The sequence below is a fragment of the Pteronotus mesoamericanus genome, unplaced genomic scaffold (genome assembly GCF_021234165.1).
Source record: "Pteronotus mesoamericanus isolate MK-2021 breed Mesoamerican mustached bat unplaced genomic scaffold, CSHL_Meso_final contig_20, whole genome shotgun sequence".
Taxonomy (NCBI): domain Eukaryota; kingdom Metazoa; phylum Chordata; class Mammalia; order Chiroptera; family Mormoopidae; genus Pteronotus; species Pteronotus mesoamericanus.
The window spans coordinates 43789491-43808304 of record NW_026555085.1 but is presented as its reverse complement, the minus strand read 5'-3'; the positions used below and the strand labels follow the sequence as shown (position 1 = coordinate 43808304).

Below are 18814 nucleotides of genomic sequence, written 5' to 3'. Positions count from 1 at the left end.
TCTAATTTTACAAGTCCAGCATTATCCTGATAACAAAGCCAGATAAGGATACTGCAAGACAAGAAAATTATATGCAATGAATGTAAATGCAAAAATTCTCAAAAAACGATAGCAAGCCAAATTAAACAGCCCATTAAAATTGTCATACAGCAGGATCAAGTGGGATTCATCCCTGGGATGTAAGAATGGTTCAACACATATAAATCAGTAAATTTGGTACATCACATTAATAGAATGCAAGATAAAAATCATAATCTCAACAGATGCAAAAAGAGCATTTGACAAAATTCAACTTCCATTCATGACAAAAACACTTAACAAATTAGGTACAGAAAGAAACTACCTCAGCATAATAAAAGCCATATATGACAAGCCCACAGCGAACATGATACTCAGTGGTGAAAGGTTGAAAATTTTTCCTCTAAGGTCTGGAACAAGACAACTGTGCTCTTTCTCACCACTGCTAGGCAACAAAGTACTAGAATTCCTAGGCAGAGCAGTCAGGCGAGAAAAAGACAGAAAAAGCATAAGAATGGGAAAAGAAGGATTAAAATGGTCTCTATTTGCAAATGACACGATCTTGTATAGAGAAAACCCTAAAGACTCCACCTCCAAACTCTGGGTTAGTCAACAAATTCAGTGAAGTGCAGAGTACAAATATCTGTATACAAAAATCAGTAGTACTTCTACATACTAGCAACAAATTATCTGAAAAAGAAAACAGCCCTGTGTACAGTAGCATCAAAAGCAATAAAATACTTGGTAATCTATCCAAAGGGGTAAAATATCTATACACTGAAAACTGTAAGACATTAATGAAAGAAAGTGAGAACACAAATGGAAAGATGTCCCGTTCTCTAGATTGGAAGAATTAATGCAGGTTTCCCCCACTCTCCAAAGGTAGTTTGTGCCATGAAACCTTTCATAAGCAGAAATGGCATAAAAAAAGCAGTTACTGTTAATCTATAATGTAAAGAAGTTTTAGCATTCTTAGACCCCCAAAATAGCCTACCCAGGCCTACCAAATGTCACATAAAACCTAAAATAATTACAACATATAATAAAAGCAGTGCCACTCTTGCTGCTTGGGATGTGGGCCGCCTCTATTAACAGCTTGCTGCAAAACAAACACTGAATGCTATTTGTTTTTGGGAAAAAGGCAAAAATATTGGCATTTCTTTTGGTTAGCAAAAACAGGTAGTACTATAGGCCTATCATAAAAGTGAAGTGGCATAATGCAAACTGTCTAAAAGCAGGCCTACTTGTATTGCTAAAATATCTAAAGCAATCTATAGAATCAGTGTAATCAGTATCAAGATTCCATTGGCATTTTTTACAGTATAGTCATGCTCCACATAATGACACTTCCGTGAACGACAGACCACATGTACTATGGTGGTTCCATAAGATTATGTACACAGTCTAAGTGTGGCTGTACCATCTAGGTTTGTTTAAACGGGCAATCTATGATATTTGCACAATAACAAATTTGCTTAGCAATGCCTATCTCAGACCATATCCCTGCTCATTAAGTGGCACATGACTACAATAGGAAAAAAAATTGTTAAAATTCATATGGAACCACAAAGGACCGAAAATAGCCCAAGTAGTCCCAACAAAAAACAGAGCTGGAGGCTTTACACTTACAATTTTAAACTGTATTACACAGCTCTAGTAATCAAAATAATATGGTACTAGCATTAAAAACAGACACATAGACCAGTGGAACAGAAATAAATCCATGCATATACAGTCAGCTAATATTTCATAAGAGAATAAAGAATACTCAATGGAGAAATGACAGTCCTTTCAATAAATGATTCTGGGTAAAAATATTCACATGCACAAGAATGAAACTAAACCCCCTGTCTTCCGTCAATCATAATGGATTAAAGACTTAAATGTACAGCCTGAAACCATAAAACTCCCAGAAAAAAACATAGGAAAAAGCTCCTTAACATGTATCTTGATAATGAGTTTCTTGGATATGACACTTAACAGCACAGGCAACAAAATTAGTAAACAAGTTAGACTACACCAAACTGCACAGCCAAAGAAATAATCAACAAAATGGAAAGGCAGCCTATGAAGTGGGAGAAAGTATTTGGAAACCACACATCTGATACTGGGTTAATATCCAAATATACAAAGGACCCATATAATTCAATAACAAAAATATATAGTAATCAATTAAAAATGGGCAAAGGGCCTGAATAGACATTTTTCCAAAGAAGATATTTAAATGGCCAACAGCTACATGAAAAAGTGTTCAAAATCACTAATTATTAGGGAAATGCAAGTCAAACTCATAATAAGTTATCACCTCATACCCATTAAAATGGCTTTCGTGGAAAAGACAAAACAAGTGTTGGTGGGGATGTGGAGAAAAAAGGAACCCTGATGTTGGTGGGAATGTACATTGGTACAACCACTATTGAAAACAGTATGGTGGTTCCTCAGAATGTTAAAAATAGAACTGCTCCGTGATCCAGCAGTTCTACTTTGTATATCTGAAGGAAACAAGATCGCTATAACAAACAGATACCTGCACCGTCATGCTCATGGCAGCATTATTTATGACAGCCAGTACCTGGAAACAACCTAAGTGGCCATTGATGGATGAATGGGTAAAGAAAATGTGGCATATTACACATACAACACAATAATACTCAGGCATAAAAAATGAAATTCTGCTGTTTGCAACGACATGGTTGGAACATTAGGGCATTATGCTAAGTGAAACAAGTCAGACAAAGACAAGTACCATATGATCTCACTTACATGTGGAATCTGAAAAAAACCAAACTCATAGATCATATTGGTGGTTCCAGAGGCAGAGGATGGGGTGGGGGTGCAGAAACTGGGTAAAGATGGTCAAAAGGTACAGACATCTAGTATAAGTTTCTGAGGATGTAGGGTACGGCATGATGACTACAGTTAACAATACTTTATTGTATATTTGAAAATTGCTAGGGAAGTAAATCTTAAATTTTCATCACAAGGAAATAATTTTGAAACTATGTGAGGTGATGATGTTAGCTTAGAATTGAAAATTTATACAGCATTTTGTGTTTCCCTACACTCAAACACCTGTTTACACAATATTTCTGAAGTGCTTTTATTTTAGAAGTATGAAGTTATTCTATAGTAAGGCAGGATAATAGATAATATTTATATTGGAGATGCTCAGCATGTCTGACATTTAGAAACATTATTGGTTTTGTTTCCCTAACTAATTTTTTGTATGTCTAGCTTTCTGTTGTTTGTAATGCCTGCAGCTAATGATTCCCTTATAGTCCTTGACAGGGTACCCTCTCCTCACAGTTGAAAACACTGACCCACGTACACGAGGCAGGCTAGTGTGACACTTAATAGCAGGGACTCTGAGGCCAGGCTCTCTTGGTGTGAAACCTGATTCTGCTTCCAATGGGCTATGTGTGAACCTTGACTAAATTATTTATTTATTTTTTTGACCTACCTGTGTTTCCATTTCCCCGCCTGTTAAATGGAAATAAATATATGAACTCTACCACCTAGCTGTGTTGGCAGAATTAAATGAGTTAATATGGATAAAATGCTTAAAACCAAGTCTTGCACATGATAGATGCTACGTGTGTGCAGTTTTGTCATTATTTTTAGTTCTGTTAATGGATGCAGTGACATGCATTGTATATTAAAACTGTCTTGATTGCATCTCAAATGCTGTTCTGAAGAGGAACAGCATTTTGGGGATGATTGGATTCATACCAAAGTTTCTGGCGCTGTAAATGGTTCTCTTATCATTCACAGCTTAAAAGGACAGTAAAATTCCCTCTCAGAATTTCCCTGTTATTGACCTCACCTGCACACCTGTTTATTGACACAATGAAACCCATCGGGCAGCGTTCCCCTGCCTTCTCCTTCCAGGTCCCAACGCCACCGTCGTCAGCATTGTCCCACTTCAGCTCTTCGAGGTTGTTAACTGTTCTTCACCCCTGCTCTGAACTCTAACAGTAATATGGAATTTTTTTTTTATTTACAGATAATACAGCAGACGCACCAAGTAGTAGAAACTGAGCAAAGCAAAGAACTTGAGAAATGGAAAAGGCTCGCACAGTTGAAGAACCGTGAGCTAGACGAGTTCCGCACAGAATTAGACTCAATATTAGATGTTCTCCGAGAGCTGCACCGACAGGGGGTGGTTGTGCCAGTTGCGTTTGCAAATGAAGTGAATGCACCAGAGTATTACTAGAAACGCAGATTTCACCTGACCTCCTGGAAAGGCCTGGAGACGCCTGGTGGCTGGGATTGTGCACTGCCAGAGGGGCTTTTGAAAGTGAGCTCCAGTATGTTGCCAGAAAACAAACACAAAAGCAACGTTTCAAAATAAATTGCCCTGAACCAATAAGAAAAAAAGAAGAAAAAGCATTACGGGGTATTTTACTGAAAAGCATTAACATTTTAAATAATTTATGGACAAGTCTCTTTATGTCAGGTGATTAGAGTTAGCAAATTTTATAGTAAAAGTTCTCACTTATATGCCAGATATGAAAAGAAGGGAAAATTGCACATATTCTGCCACTGTTGACCCATTTTTGGTGCCAGCAAAACAGCCCCTCTTACGGAAACACAGAGGAATGTGAGCACAGCCGCACTGACAGTCACCTGAGCCAAAGAGCTTCCGCAGTAACTCGGACAAGCATTGTAACTTCAGACAAGCAGGCAGTGAGCTACCTTGTGTTCTCTCAGATTTCCACTCCTACCTCATTTTCTTTCACTGATAGAAGTGAAAAATGTATTTCACAAGTAATAGGGGGATTTGATTAATTGCTTTATGCCACATGTCTTAAATGCCAATTCTTTATTTGTAACTCTAAGATGATAGACAGAATATAACATTTTTACTTTCTCTATTTAAAAAGTAATATATCTCATTAGAAAAAAATTAAACTCTAAAGCATGCACCAAAGCAGCCAGATCATTATTTTACTTTGGAAGTCCCATTTTCAAAAGCAGATAGTACGTATACAAGATACTGGTAAGTTAAAGCTGGGGCCGCTTTGTTTTCCAGTGCCCTGGCCCAGTACTGTCCAGTAGAAGTATAATTAACATAAGCCACATGTAATTTTTAATTTTAGTGTAGCCACATTTAAAAAGTATTTTAATGAAAATTAATTTTGGAAATTTATATAATCTAATATAATCAAAATGTTATTTCACAAGTTGAGTTTTTACATTACTTTTTTCATACTGAGTCTCCAAATTCTGGTATATTTTACATTTATAAACATGTCTCATTTTGGACTAGCCGTATGCCAAATGCTCAATAACCACTGGCTAATAATTGAAATTCTAAAATAATAAATACAATGTGAAATACTGTATAAAGGGCAGGTGAAATAGATCTTGGTGAAATTATGGATAACAAATGTGAAATGTAGAAATTAAATATAGGAAATTCAATTAATGTCTTAATGCCCAGCATTTTTGATGTCCTTTTCTCCTCAGAGGGTAGAAAAAGCATTAATTACAGTTTGCTATTTTTTTATGTGAAAGAATCTTAAGTTGTAATATAAACTATTTTGATTATTATTTGCTTTGTATGGTTTTTTTATCCGAAAACCTATTAATTTATAGCTACACCCCTCCCTCCCTTTGTCCTTTTGACTGACTTTATTCGTGGGCTGTTCATTCCAGGCACAAACATGGCTGATTCTGAAACACAAGGAAGTGCAAGGATCGGACAGGTGATTACTTACAGTAAAAGTGCTTCCTATTTTGATGAGGATTTTATATTCTATTTTGGAATAATTCGTGTACATGGCTGGTCTTTAATTCTATTTTCAGACTAAAGATCCATAAGCTCTATGAGAACTTTTAGTTACAACTAAAAACAGCACGAATTTTACTCCATTCCTTAGTCATTGTAAGGGTTCAGGATGAGAATACAGAAGATAGACACATTTAGACTATCTTGCATAGAAGGCTTTTATGAAGTTAAGTTCCAGAAGGCATCAGTCTTCCCCTGCCAGTTCCATCTCCTCACAACGTCATAAGGTAACCTGTGTCCACAGGCCTTCCCTTCAGGAACTTGATCAGAATATATGGCTTCCTGCCGACACCACCGCTTTTGTGCAGATTGGTTTCTGATTGGATCTACTGCTTGTGAACCTGCAGCATTCCATAGCTAGGATCTACGTTATCAACCCTGGGAAATCCGGGCTTAAATATTAGGATCTTGTTCCTTACTGCAAAACTCTAAATTTATGACTGAATGTCTAGGAGGTGAAAACCTCTTTCCCACCCATACCTACTTGGGACTCTGTCAGTCCAAGATCTGCAGGTACACTACTGAAGAGGTAATCTTACTCAGAATGAGATAAGATACTTTGTAGTTACAACAGCCCTTCTGCTTTGAAGAGCTTTGCAGTGAATGGTGAGAAGAGTCATGTTTGAATGTTTTCGAATCCTTCCAAGTTACTGATAATTCTGTTTTAGTGTTTGATCCATTTATAGCCTTTCCTCAGTTTCTATAGAAGAGCTGTTAATAAAAAGCACATGTATTTCTTCTCAATACCTGCCCAGCTTGGTAAGGGTAGGTTCTAGTGCTCCCCTCTAGTTTAAACCCCAGTAAGTCCATTTTTCTCTCCAATTTTGTTCAAAGCTTCAATCACTACCACCTAAATAGTGCAAACAGGAGGAAAGATACTCTTTTCCACCTACATCTTCTTTATAGGATTTTTGTAAGCAATAGGGCAGTATCAATCAGGAAATCAGTCCCAGGAGGAAGAGAGGCATCAAGTTTCTTTAGAATAAAATGAGTTGTTAGTATAATTCAAGAACAAGAAATGAGCTAGACTTCGTGGAGAAGACAAAACATAGGGCAATTATCCCAGGTATGCATCCTTGGAGCACAAAAGCGAAGAGGCAGAAACAGTGGGAGTCCAGCGCGGCGGAGCTGGTCTCAGTGACTGCCCTGCACTTAGCCTCCCGACCACCTGCCAGTGGGTCCTCCCACCTTAGGGTGTTTCTAATATACCGTGAAAACGTTCTGATGCAGAGGACAGATAAGTAAAACTGCACATGGCCTGTGTGACTCCTCAGAGAAAAGTCTGGAAGGGATTTGGGGGAAGGATTTGTGAGGAAGGCAAAAGGGAAGTCATGAGGGAAAAAATACTTATAAAAGGGTTAAATTGAGCCAGCTTATTAGAGAAGACTGAATGGCAGGAAGCATCTTTTTTTCCCCTCCCAGCAGCTCCCGACAGTGGTGTAAGTAGTCACATGTGAGCATGCCCTTGTCTTCCTACCTGTTTTGCTCACTATCATGGCCACATGCAAAGAGCCCTAGTGAGAACAGCTGGTCCCTCACTCCCCTGATGGGGATGGAGCCTTCACAGCAGCCCAGTCCCTCGCACATAGGAAGGATTTGGTCAACAAATCTCTCTCGTCCCTCAACCTCCACCTGCAAGTACAACCGTGTCCTCCCTCCAATCCCCAGAGACCAGATCTACTCTCACATGCGTGGCACAGCTACCACTGCCAGCAGGATAACAGGATGACATTGGATCGGCCCCTCCACCTGTCCTCTCTCCTGAGTGCCAGCCCCTCGTCCCAATTCCTGCCCAAATCACTCACATTTCTCATAAGTCAGCGTGTTGGAAACCAGCTAATTTCTCTCCCTGAAACCAGCTGCTCACTCCATTTTTAGTCAGTTGTAAACTTTGAGGCATTCTTGACTTTAGTCAATTCAGGGTACTATAACTAATTCCCATAGATGAAACAACAAACATTTATTTCTCACAGTTTTGGAGACTGGGAAGCCCAAGGTCGAGATGTCTGGTGAGGGTTCGCTTCTTGTATCCTCTGGTTTGAAAATGGCTCTCTTCTTGTCTCCTCACCTGGTGGAAAACAGAAAGCAGTGAGCCCTTTTGAGACTATTACAAAGGCACTAATCCCATTCATAAGGGCTCCACCCCCATGACCTCATAAGCCCTGACTACCTCCCAAAGCCCCGCCTCTAAATACCATCACACTGGGGTTTCAGTGTGAATTTTGGGGAGACACAAACATTCAGTCCACATGTCTTCCAACTCTCCCTGGCATGGAATCACCAAACCTGTAGCCAGTTCTTTCAAAATAATCTTTCTGTCCTTTCCCTTTCCCGTATCCACCACCACCTGAGCGCTGCCACCATTTTACTTGCTTTTTTGATAAGAGTTTTAATTGCTTCCTCTACCCCAATGCTCTTCTCATTCCAAATAGTCTGCAAAACGGCACTGCCAGGTAGTTTTTCCTAAAACTCTTAACCACCATCCCATTTGACCCTGTTGTTTTTAGGTGTAAATACCAGGATTTTTACCCTACCTTTCAAGGCACCGTTCAGTCTGATCCCAGCCTTCATCTTCACACTCCATTCACGACCTCTGCTCCCACACAAATGCTCCAATTACTCTTCTATTACTGCTGTAACAAATTTCAAATTTAACAACTTATAAACAGCACAGATATATCATCTTGTAGGTCAGAGGTCCAACAGAGTTCTCATGGGGCTAAAATCAGGGTATCCCCTGGGGGCTCTGGGAGAGAATGGTTTCCTTACCTTTTGCAACTGCCGGAGGCCACCCGCAATCCCTGGCCCGGGCCCTTCCTCCGCCTTCGCAGCCAGCAGCTCGTTCCCCTCCGAGCATTCTTCCGCGCTCACGCCACTCTCTGACTCAGCTCAGCTGGGAAGGGTTTTCCGCTTTTAAGGCCCCATGTGATTAGATTGGGCCCACCTGGATAATCCAGGCTACTCTTCCCATCTCAAAATCCTTAATTTACATCTGCAAAGTCCCTTGGCCATGAACAGTAATTTCTCACAGGTGGCTACCCCGGGCGGTGGAGGGGATTCTGCCTGTCACACTCCCGTCATTCAAACTACGAGTCTAACCTCTCACCGTGCCATCCACGCTACCACCTCTGCTGGGTCCGCATCCTTCCATCTGACCAGCTCACTCCCACTACACCAGGTTTCCACGACCACATTCTTCTCCGAATGGAACATATATTCTGCATCTCATGTCTGCTTATTCTTCCTTTACCCACACAGACACATCCCCTGTTCATCCTTTTATTTTGCAGGGGTGTCCAAGCTGCAGCCCACAGGCCACATGCAGCCCAGGCTGGCTGTGAATGCAGCCCAACACAAAGTTGTAAATTTACTTAAAACATGAGATTTTTTGGTTTGTGATTACATGTCGCAATGTATTTAATGCGTGGCCCAAGATAAATCATCTCCCAGTGTGGCCCAGAGATGCCAGAAGGTTGGAATCAATTCCCTGAGAGGAATCAACTCCATGATAATGATGATGATATTGACAATGATGGCCCAGGCCGCTCAAGTACCCTAAAAGAGGAGTCATTGCAAAGCTGGCCACAGAAATCGGCTCATAGTTGCTATCGTGTTTATCATTTTTTATTTTATATCACTGCATTTAAGATTTTTTTTAGGCCATGGAGTTTTTGTAACAATTTCTTTAATTTTTCAATTACAGTTGACATACAATATTCCATTAGTTTCCAGTGTACATGCAGTGATTAGACATTTACATAACTTAATGAAGCAATCGCCCAGGTTAAGTCTAGTACCCGTCATTATAGATAGCTATTTAAAATTTTAATGTAAATTTTCTTTAACCACTAATCAAGATTCTACTTTAGGACAAAAATCTAAGAGTATTTCTATCTTCTATCAAATTGTACACTAGACCTTTAAATACATGATGCTTTACTGAAGATTAGTGCTGTGCTACACAAATACACAGGATTCGTACAATCTCACCAGATGTAATAACTAAGGAAGAAAAACAAAAATCCATTCATAAGTCCCTTGACCCTCAAATTGCTCATAGGAGAAATCACTCCCCACAGTGAGTGTGTCACACTGACACACTGCCTGATTTGATGAGAAAGCTGATTTTCCTACTCATAAGGCTATGCTGCGAATTTGCCGCATGCTAAAGCAATTTGCCCACTGTATCTCTTCCTAATAGGTATGGAACAGCTTAGACTCTACAAAAAGCAAGCTGTACATATCCCCATGCTGCCAGGACCACTGGGCTGAATTTCTCGTATAAGAAGGTCACAATTATACTCCATGCAAAAGTTCTTCCAGAGAATAACAGGCCTCAGGGGGATCAGTACATAACCACAGTTCCCCGCAGTTGAGGGCTAGTGAAGGGCTGGTGGAGACCGGTAGATACATAGTAGGTCTGAGGTGAGGTGCTATTGCCCTGGTAGCCAAAGATATCATTGATATCTACAAAGATATGACACTCTCCCAGAAGTTCAATGTTGTGGGAGTACGTGAACAATAAATAGATTAAGACTGCATGTAATTATCATCACAAGTAGAGTGTTTTGATAGTTGGAAAATAATTATCCCACTATTCTTTAAAGGTGCAGTAATAGCAACAGAAATAATAAAGGTTGAGAGATCTTGGAGATAACAAAAAATAAATCATTCTAAATCTCTTGGATTCCTTAACAATATGCAGGAAATGAGGTATATATCTTCTGCAGACGTCGCTTAAGGAAAGACTCAATCCTGCAATACATAAGGCAAGTTTTTGCAGCACACAAAGGGAACAAGTCAAGTTTTCTGATCTTGAGGGGTTTACAGTAAGCCAGGAGAGATCAGACAAGTTCATAGAACCAGCTATGAATAAATGCAATACGACTGTTATGAAGTGTGAATGAAGCACAGAAGAAAGAGAAATTCTTTTTATCTTTTTTGGAAAATGTGGGTTTGGAGATGAATCTTAAGAAATGGGTGGAATTTTGGCAGAACAGGATCTAAGGGAGAGAATTTAAAAGCTAGTTCTAAAATTTCTATAGAAAAGCAAAGGACCCCAAAATACCCAAAAGCAACTTCAAACTAAAAGAAAAAATTGGAGGTCTTATATTATCTTATTTCAAGTGTTACTATAAAGTTACAGTGATCAAAAAGTCTGACATTGGCATAAATAGACAAGTAGAACAGAATATTCAGAAATAAACCAACACATATATGAACAACTGATTTTCAATAAAAGCACAAAGGCAATTTAGTAGAGAAAGGATCTTTTCAACAAATAGTGCTGGAACAATTAGATAACCATATGCAAAGAAATGAACTTTGAGCCATTCCTCACAACATACTCAAATATTAACTCCAAATGATCATAGACCTTTATAGAAAAACTAAGCTATAAAACTTCTAGAAGAAAAACATAAGATTAAACCTTTATGACCTTCAATTTGGGACAGATTTCTTTAATGTAACACCAAAAGTATAATCCATTTTTTAAATTGGTAAATTGGACTTTTCTGCTCTTCAAAGACATTGTGAAGCAAATGAAAAGACAGCCATAGACTAAAAGAAACTATTTGCGGGTCATAAATCAGATAAAGTATTCATATCCAGAATAAAGAACTCTCAGAACTCAATGATAATATCCCATAAAACAATGAGCCAAAATCTTGAAAAGATACTTCACCAAAGATATCCAGGTGCAAAATAACCATGTAAGATACTGAATCCCATTAGTCATTAATGAAATGCAATTTTAAACCACAATGAGATACTACTACACACATATTAGAGTGGATAAAATTTAAAAGACTTACTTTACAAGATATTGTCAAGGAACCAGAGCAACCAGAACTCATACACACTGTAAGGAATATAAAAATGATAAAATCATTTTGGAAAACTATTTAGCAGTTTTTTAAAAAGACAGACACTTATCTACCATATAATTCAGACATTCCTCTTCTAGGCATGTAAGAAAATAAAAGTATATACTCATACAGACTTGCAAACAAATATTCACTGCAGTTTTATTTTTAATAGCTAAAAATTGTGAGTAACCCAAATGTCCATCAACAAGTAAATGGGTAAACAAATTATGGTTTATCCATAAATTGAAATACTACCCAGTAAAAAAAAGGAACAAAAAAATAGATAAAATAACCTGGATGCGTTTCAAAATAATTATTCTCAATGAAAGGAGCCAGATGTAACAAAGTAGATACTGCTGGATTGTATTCATACTAGTACTATGTCTATGCAAACCAATGTATAGCAACAGGGTGAGCAGATCAGTGGTTTCCCGGGGAAGGGATGGGGAGGGAAGGATTACAAAAAGGCATGAGAAAACTTTCGTGGGTGAGGTATATGTTCATTATCTTGACTGAGGTGATGATTTCTTGGATGTTTACATATGTCAAAATATATTAAAGTATACACTGTAAGCATATGAAAGGTATTTTGTCAAGTACACATCAAAGTTGTTTTAAAAATTGCAATTTGGTCCTGACCCACCTGCATGCGTGAGCGGCGTGAGATGATCAGAGCGTCACCTGATCTGCATGTCAGGAAGGGGAGAGGCTCTCTCACGGAAGATGACATGTACAGTGTCCACGGATTTTTTTGCTAACAATGTCTGCTGAATAATAAAAAATCCTTAGGTATACGGTGTCAAGACTATATGATTGATAATATGAGAATAAGAAATATTAGACAACAAACGAAAGCCCAGGTATTAGGATCGGCCAATAAAGAATATAAAATAAATAATATGTTCAATAAAATAGAGGAAACGATGGACAAAATAACGGATAAAGATTTTCACCAGGGAAATATACTGAGATGTCATTTTTAAGAAGAATCTAACAGATACTCTAGAACTGAAGCTTTCAGTTCTGGAAACATGGTGAACTGAGCTAATTTGGGCCCCTTTTAAACGTAAAACTTTTAGTAACACTGGATAAAATAGAACAATAGAAATAACTGAGCTAACCATGAAGGAAAGAGAAGTTCGCAGGTGACAAAAATAAACAGGAAACTCAAAGCCAGAAGAGGAAGCTCGGGGGCCGATGCCACAGTGACCTGTAGGGGAGGGGCTTTAATCTGCCTTGTGAATAGGATCATAATGTCCATTCAGGAAAAAAAGAGGTCATGCCTGATGTTCTCTGACTTTACTGAGACCCCCTGCGTGAAAGTTATGGAAAGGGCTGCCTTTTCAATGAGAGAGAGACTCCAAGAACTCCACACACTGACACAGGAAAGGGGTGAGGACACCGGGTCAACTGGGGTCTCGGAGAAAAAAAGTCTCCCTTTAAAAATCTAAGCCCTAAGCTCATGCTTCATGTGGATGTGGGATCCAAATTTATATTCCACTTATGACACAGGATCTCCAAGCAAAAAAAAAAAACCCACATAATTCCAAAAAGATCAAATCACTTGGAGCCTAAGGATAAGCAACACAAATTTGTTCCCTAGTGAAACTTTAATAAACCAGGTTCATGGGACAATCACAGGAAAAAAATAATATACGCTGAAGAGAAGCTCACACAACTAACTCCACACACACACACACACACACACACACACACACACACCTGACTAAGAACAGTCAGAAATAATTAACTGTGAGTAGAAGAAGCAAACTCTATAACCCCAGGATGATTAGTATTCCAGAACCTAAAATTATAAAACAATCTAAAAGAGAACATGAAATAAGTAAGGATGAATCATTATAAAAAAGATATCATGGAAAACGTAATGAAAAAATCAGGACATCATGAAAAAGCACAGATAACATTAAAAAAAAACAGAGTTTATGAAAATAAAACAATGATATATAAAATTCAATGGTTAACTAATAGGCTGTAACTTTCAATATCTAGTATGTTCATTAAAATTCAGGAGTTATCTCTAGAATACTTGCTTAACAAGAGAATACATACAAAGGCACTATAATGGAGAATGTAAATAGACGAGTCACTGTTCTAAGTACTTTATATATTTTATCACTGAACGCTCACAGACTTTGAGGTGGCTATTATCCCTTTTTGTATAGAAGAAACTGAGTCTCAAAGAGATTAGGTACACTGGTTAAGACTACACAGTTAGCAAGGGATGGATCCGGGCCCAGGGAGGCTATTTCTAGACCCTGTGCTCTTGGCCATGACTGCGTGACAGAAAGCAGACGGAACAGAGCAAAGTAAATACAAATCACAAAATGCAATGCTAGAAGTGAAACACCATCAGCGATCACAATACGTTTAGATGGAATAAACTTGCAAGTTAAAGGAAAAATTTACAAATTCCGTGGCTTACCTGAAACAAAGAAAAATTTAAATTTAAAACATAGATTGAAAGTGAAAAAGAATGATGTAGAGATTCAACGTTAGAGAGAGAGAAAAGGCGAACCAGTGAAACACTAACCAACAGAAGGAATCATTCAAACCTTCCACAGGTTCATTATTTACTTGAAACCCAGCTTGGTCTGCCACTTACTAGCTCTGTGCTTTGCAAAATACTAAATGTCCCAGACCTTAGTTCTCTCATCTGTAAAATAGATATTCAGATCTCCAAATACTGGTGTTTCATTCAACTGTGTTTTCTTCTAACATTGATGAGAGAAAAAAAAATGGATTCCTGGCTAGGGCCACCGTCTGTGCAGGATTCAAATGCTCTTTGCATGTCTGCAGGGGATTTTCTCCAGGTACTCCGCATATTTGGGAACAAATACTTTATTTTTTAGTTTTACAGGTCCACAGATGGGGTTTTTCCCAAAGATGAATCATACTCAGGGTCTCACCCAAACCTGACTTAGATGGTTAAGAAGATGAGATCTGGGACCTTTGAACTGACAAGATTTATACTATATATTTGAATTTGAGATAATGCTATAATCATCAAGACTTTGGAAGATGTTGGGATGAGATGAATGTATTTTGCATGCAGGATGCATGTGAATCTTTGGGACCCAATGGAAGACTGTGGTAGGCTAATGTCCCCCAGAACATGCCCATGTCCTACACCCCAGAACCTGTGAATGTGTAACCTTACACTGCAAAAGGCTCTTTGCAGATGTGGTTAAGGGTCTTGAGATGGAATATTGCCCTGGGTAATCCAATGCACTCACACGGGTCCCCGTAAGAAGGACACACGACGGTCAGAGACAGAGATGGGAAGTAGAAGCACAGGTGGCAGTGATACGGGCCATGAGCCAAGGCAAGGAAACGGACTCTTCGCTGGGTCCTCCAGATGGAACACAGCCCTGATGTCGCCTTGGTTTCAGCCCACTCAGACTGATCTTGGACTTCTGCACTCCAGAACTCTAAGAGAATAAATTTGTATTGCCACGGAGTTGGTTATCTTTTGTTCAAACAGCAATAGGAAATGAATTCGGGAACCAGCGTGCTGCCTAGTGTGGTGTAACCAAGTTCTTTGTCCCTGACCCAGGGGTCTGAGTCTTCTGTCCGCATCCACAAAATCGTTGCGCCAGCTAACTTGTTGTCTTGCGGGAGGGATGAAATCTTAGACCCTTCACAGCTCTTGACATTTACCTCATAAAAATGATGGTATAGTCATGGGTATTTTTCCAACTTTTAAATATCCTTCAGTCTTCTAAAAAAGCCATTTCTAAATCAAACAGCACTTAAATAGCTTTTAATCTTAACAAGAAATATCTCACAGTCTATATTTGGTTAAGTTAATTGTGAATATATTCACATTAGAAGTTAATACAATCAGCATTCTTCACTACTCTTGTTCTCTTTCCTGCAAATACTCATTAAAAATAGTGACTATTTGCAAGAATGTGTTATATCAGCTTTAATTACAAAAAAAAAAAAATTCCACTCCTTGTTCTGTTTAGTGTTATTTAAAGAATAATATTTTCCTCCAAAGACATTATGGGGAAGGGATTTCTTTTGGTGGAATAATTCCTAAAGGAAATCTGTTACATGACTTGGACCACTAGGTCCCTAGAGATGATAGAAATTAGCAGGCATTATAAACAAGGAATAGTTTTAAGAAGAAAATTAAATTGGATGTATGAAAACAAAGAACCAGAGAATATTCTTGTGCAATCAAATACATTTATTTTTAGCGTAAGCAAGACAGGTGGTAAACAAAATCATAATAAAAACCCCACCCAGAGATGAGCAGTGGGCCATGCGTGCAACCTGGGTGTGTAAAACCAAACTATTTCTGATACCAATGTGCAGGTTTCATTCAGTGCTACCAGGCCAATCTGAACAACTGTTGGTGGCCTATTTACAACCGTTCACCACCTCAGCTCAAAGCCACATACTAGCCAGACGACTGTCACCTACACATTTGCCAAGTAAGTAGACAGCATTGCAAATAGCACTTTACTTGTTCAATGGCCAATGGCACAAGTGTGACCAGACACGGATAGATCAACAGGAGACACACAAAAGACACCTCCCTCACTCAGCTCATAACCGCCCTTACCATTCCTTGGGAACAGTAGTACCATGAGATACACCATGGACTGATACCAGGACGGAGGGGCAGGAGTGTCCCCAGGTTTGAACCTGGGTGGCCAGAAGTTCTCAGAAGAGCTGCTTCAGCAAAACCAACAGAAATGCTGCCCACAGTGACGTGTGAGACAAGGGTCCTGACATCCTGGAAGATACTCGGGCTCCTGGCGAATGCTGAGCTCAGTGAAGCATTGAGTGGAAGGTACAGACATTTGGGGATCCTACAATAAAAAGGAGACAGTACCCCAGTTTATACAGCTTTGTATATATGCCAACCTTATCTGGATGCAAGGACATAAATTGACAAAATATTAGAGTCGGGATAGATCATCTACTCCAGACTCCTTATCTTACAGGAAAAAACTGTGGGACCCCAGAGAAGTAAAGCAAATTGCTAAAGGTAAAGCATGGTAGAGGCAGGCCCAGAGTGGAACACAGAACAATAACCTCCATTCAAGAATGATGACGCTTAGTATGTGGCCAAATTTCTCAACAAGGAAGATGACACAGTGTAAATACTTTATTCCCCCTAAAAGCCTCAAATGTGTTTAAAGGCATAAAAATTCACCCTCATCAGCTCTCATCAGAGAGAGATTTCTTCTCTGTCTTTCTCTCTCTGTTTCTCTACCTCTGTCAGTCTGTCTGTCTGTCTGTCTGTCTCTCTCTCTCTCTCTCTCTCTCTCTCTCTCACACACACACACACACACACACACACACATGCACACACAATTTTGGTGAATGAAGATTTCTTTCTATATAAACACACCCCAGCATCTTCAGGAGGACACACTACAGAGCATGTTTCTCAGTCCAGATTCTTGTGTGAGGTCTGGGAAACGGGCTTATTTTCTAGGACAATAGGTGGTTCAGAAATCAGAAGATCATCGTCCCCAAAGGAGGAGTTCTGGTCTGTGTTCACAAAGTTGGGGATGTCAAATTCCATGAGCCTGTGCAGCTCCTCCTCTGGCTGCCTGCTGCTTCTGGTGACTTCCTGGAGTTGAACATCACTGTCAAGAGCTGTGGTCTGGTGAGAAGCCTTAGCCTTTTCCAAGTGTTCCACTTCATTGATATAGCAGTGAAAGAGAGACCTGGATTCCTCATTGCCCTGTCGAGAAAACAGTTTATCTGGTTCCAGAGGTCTTCCAAAGTCTGACACAAAGCTGTTCATTCTGAATCTCTTCTCCGAAGACTCTGTGTTGCTGTCAAGAAAAGGGAAAAAATGATTACTTACACTCCAGCTCATTCCCCTGCAGAATTCATAGCTTTTGACACTCAGGGCAGGCCAGCGTATTTCCACTGAGCACATGCTGAGTGCAAGTCCCTGTAGAGAGTGTGCAAGCACCAGAACTGAGAGACATCACTTCTGAACATGCGCAAATAACCCCAAGGCAAGAGCCCCAAGATGAGGTCTCACGGACCTTTCTGGAAAGAGACACCTTGCTGAGGAATCTCCTGATTCTCAGGGGGCTCTTGAATCATCTGCATCAGAATTACTTCAAGTGTTTCTGAAAGTGCCGAATCCTGAATGGCAGACCCTCCGAATCTTTGGAGGTAGGGTCTGGCAAGCTGTATTTCCACAGAACCCTCCAGGATTGCTATTCATGCTCAAGTTTAGAAACACTGACCTACATCAGGCGGGCCTGAGCGACAGCAGTATCTCACGGAGGCGAGTGTCACATTTTTCAAAGCACTGTTGTATCCATTTAGCTCATTCGATTCTCAAAACTGACCAGTTCAGTCACTTAGGACAAGAATTACTACGGCTATTTTACAAACCCAAAAGCTAAGACAAGGAACAGTCAGCGTCCCCGCTTGAGTCACACAACAGGTTAGTGATAGGAGTGGGAATAAAATCACTCTGGTTCCTAATTCCTTGTTTCATTTAAGGTGGAATAAATGAGCAGTTTAATGGTAATAAATCAATGACTAAATGAATAAAATAACTCCATTAGTCCTACAAGTACATGAAAGACAGAGCATAGGTAAATTGAATACCCTGATATCCCACAGACTTTAATCCTTTCTTTCCAGATTTATATAAAAGTTGCTCACACACAAGTGACTCCTCAAAGGCAAAAATCATGTCTGGACATATTTTCAAATCCTAACAAAAAGGAGGCTCTGTTCAACGAGTGTGTGACCGTCTCTGTTTCAGTTCTTAACCCTCTTCCTTCCAGCCCCATTGCTCAGTATAAAGTGCTGACGACCAAATTCCCACGGGGCAGGAGGAGCATGAATTCAATATAGGACTAGAAAATCCAAGCACATATACATACAAACCTCCAAATTATCAAGAGTCACCTGGATATCAGTGGTCAGCAATCCTGGAAGCTTTGTAAACCAGCCCGCTGAGGGGCTTTTCTATCAGATCTTTCTCCTACTGGGATTATCAGGGTGACATCAGGCACAGAATTCCTCTCAGAAGCCTGAGTTTTTCCTTTTAGTAAAAAGCCTGGTTAGCAAGTCTCATTGCCCGCTGAGCGAATGTGATGTGAAGATCATTGATTTGCAAATC

General features: G+C 39.5%; 2 protein-coding genes across 3 annotated transcripts in view; one reads left to right on the top strand and one right to left on the bottom strand.

Moving 5' to 3' along the window:
• Nucleotides 1–5100, top strand: part of CEP162 (centrosomal protein 162) — a 73500-nt gene extending 68400 nt beyond the window's left edge. The window contains exon 27 of the mRNA XM_054569673.1: nt 4022–5100. Coding sequence (XP_054425648.1) covers nt 4022–4231 — 210 coding nt within the window. The 3' untranslated portion in view covers nt 4232–5100. The remainder of the gene's footprint in view (nt 1–4021) is intronic.
• Nucleotides 5101–15966: 10866 nt separating this feature from the next.
• The window catches only part of MRAP2 (melanocortin 2 receptor accessory protein 2), a 39949-nt gene continuing 37101 nt past the window's right edge, over nt 15967–18814 (bottom strand). For both annotated transcript variants that reach the window (XM_054568853.1, XM_054568854.1), the window contains one exon: nt 15967–17498. In XM_054568853.1, the coding sequence (XP_054424828.1) occupies nt 17105–17498 (394 nt within the window). In that variant the 3' untranslated portion in view covers nt 15967–17104. The remainder of the gene's footprint in view (nt 17499–18814) is intronic.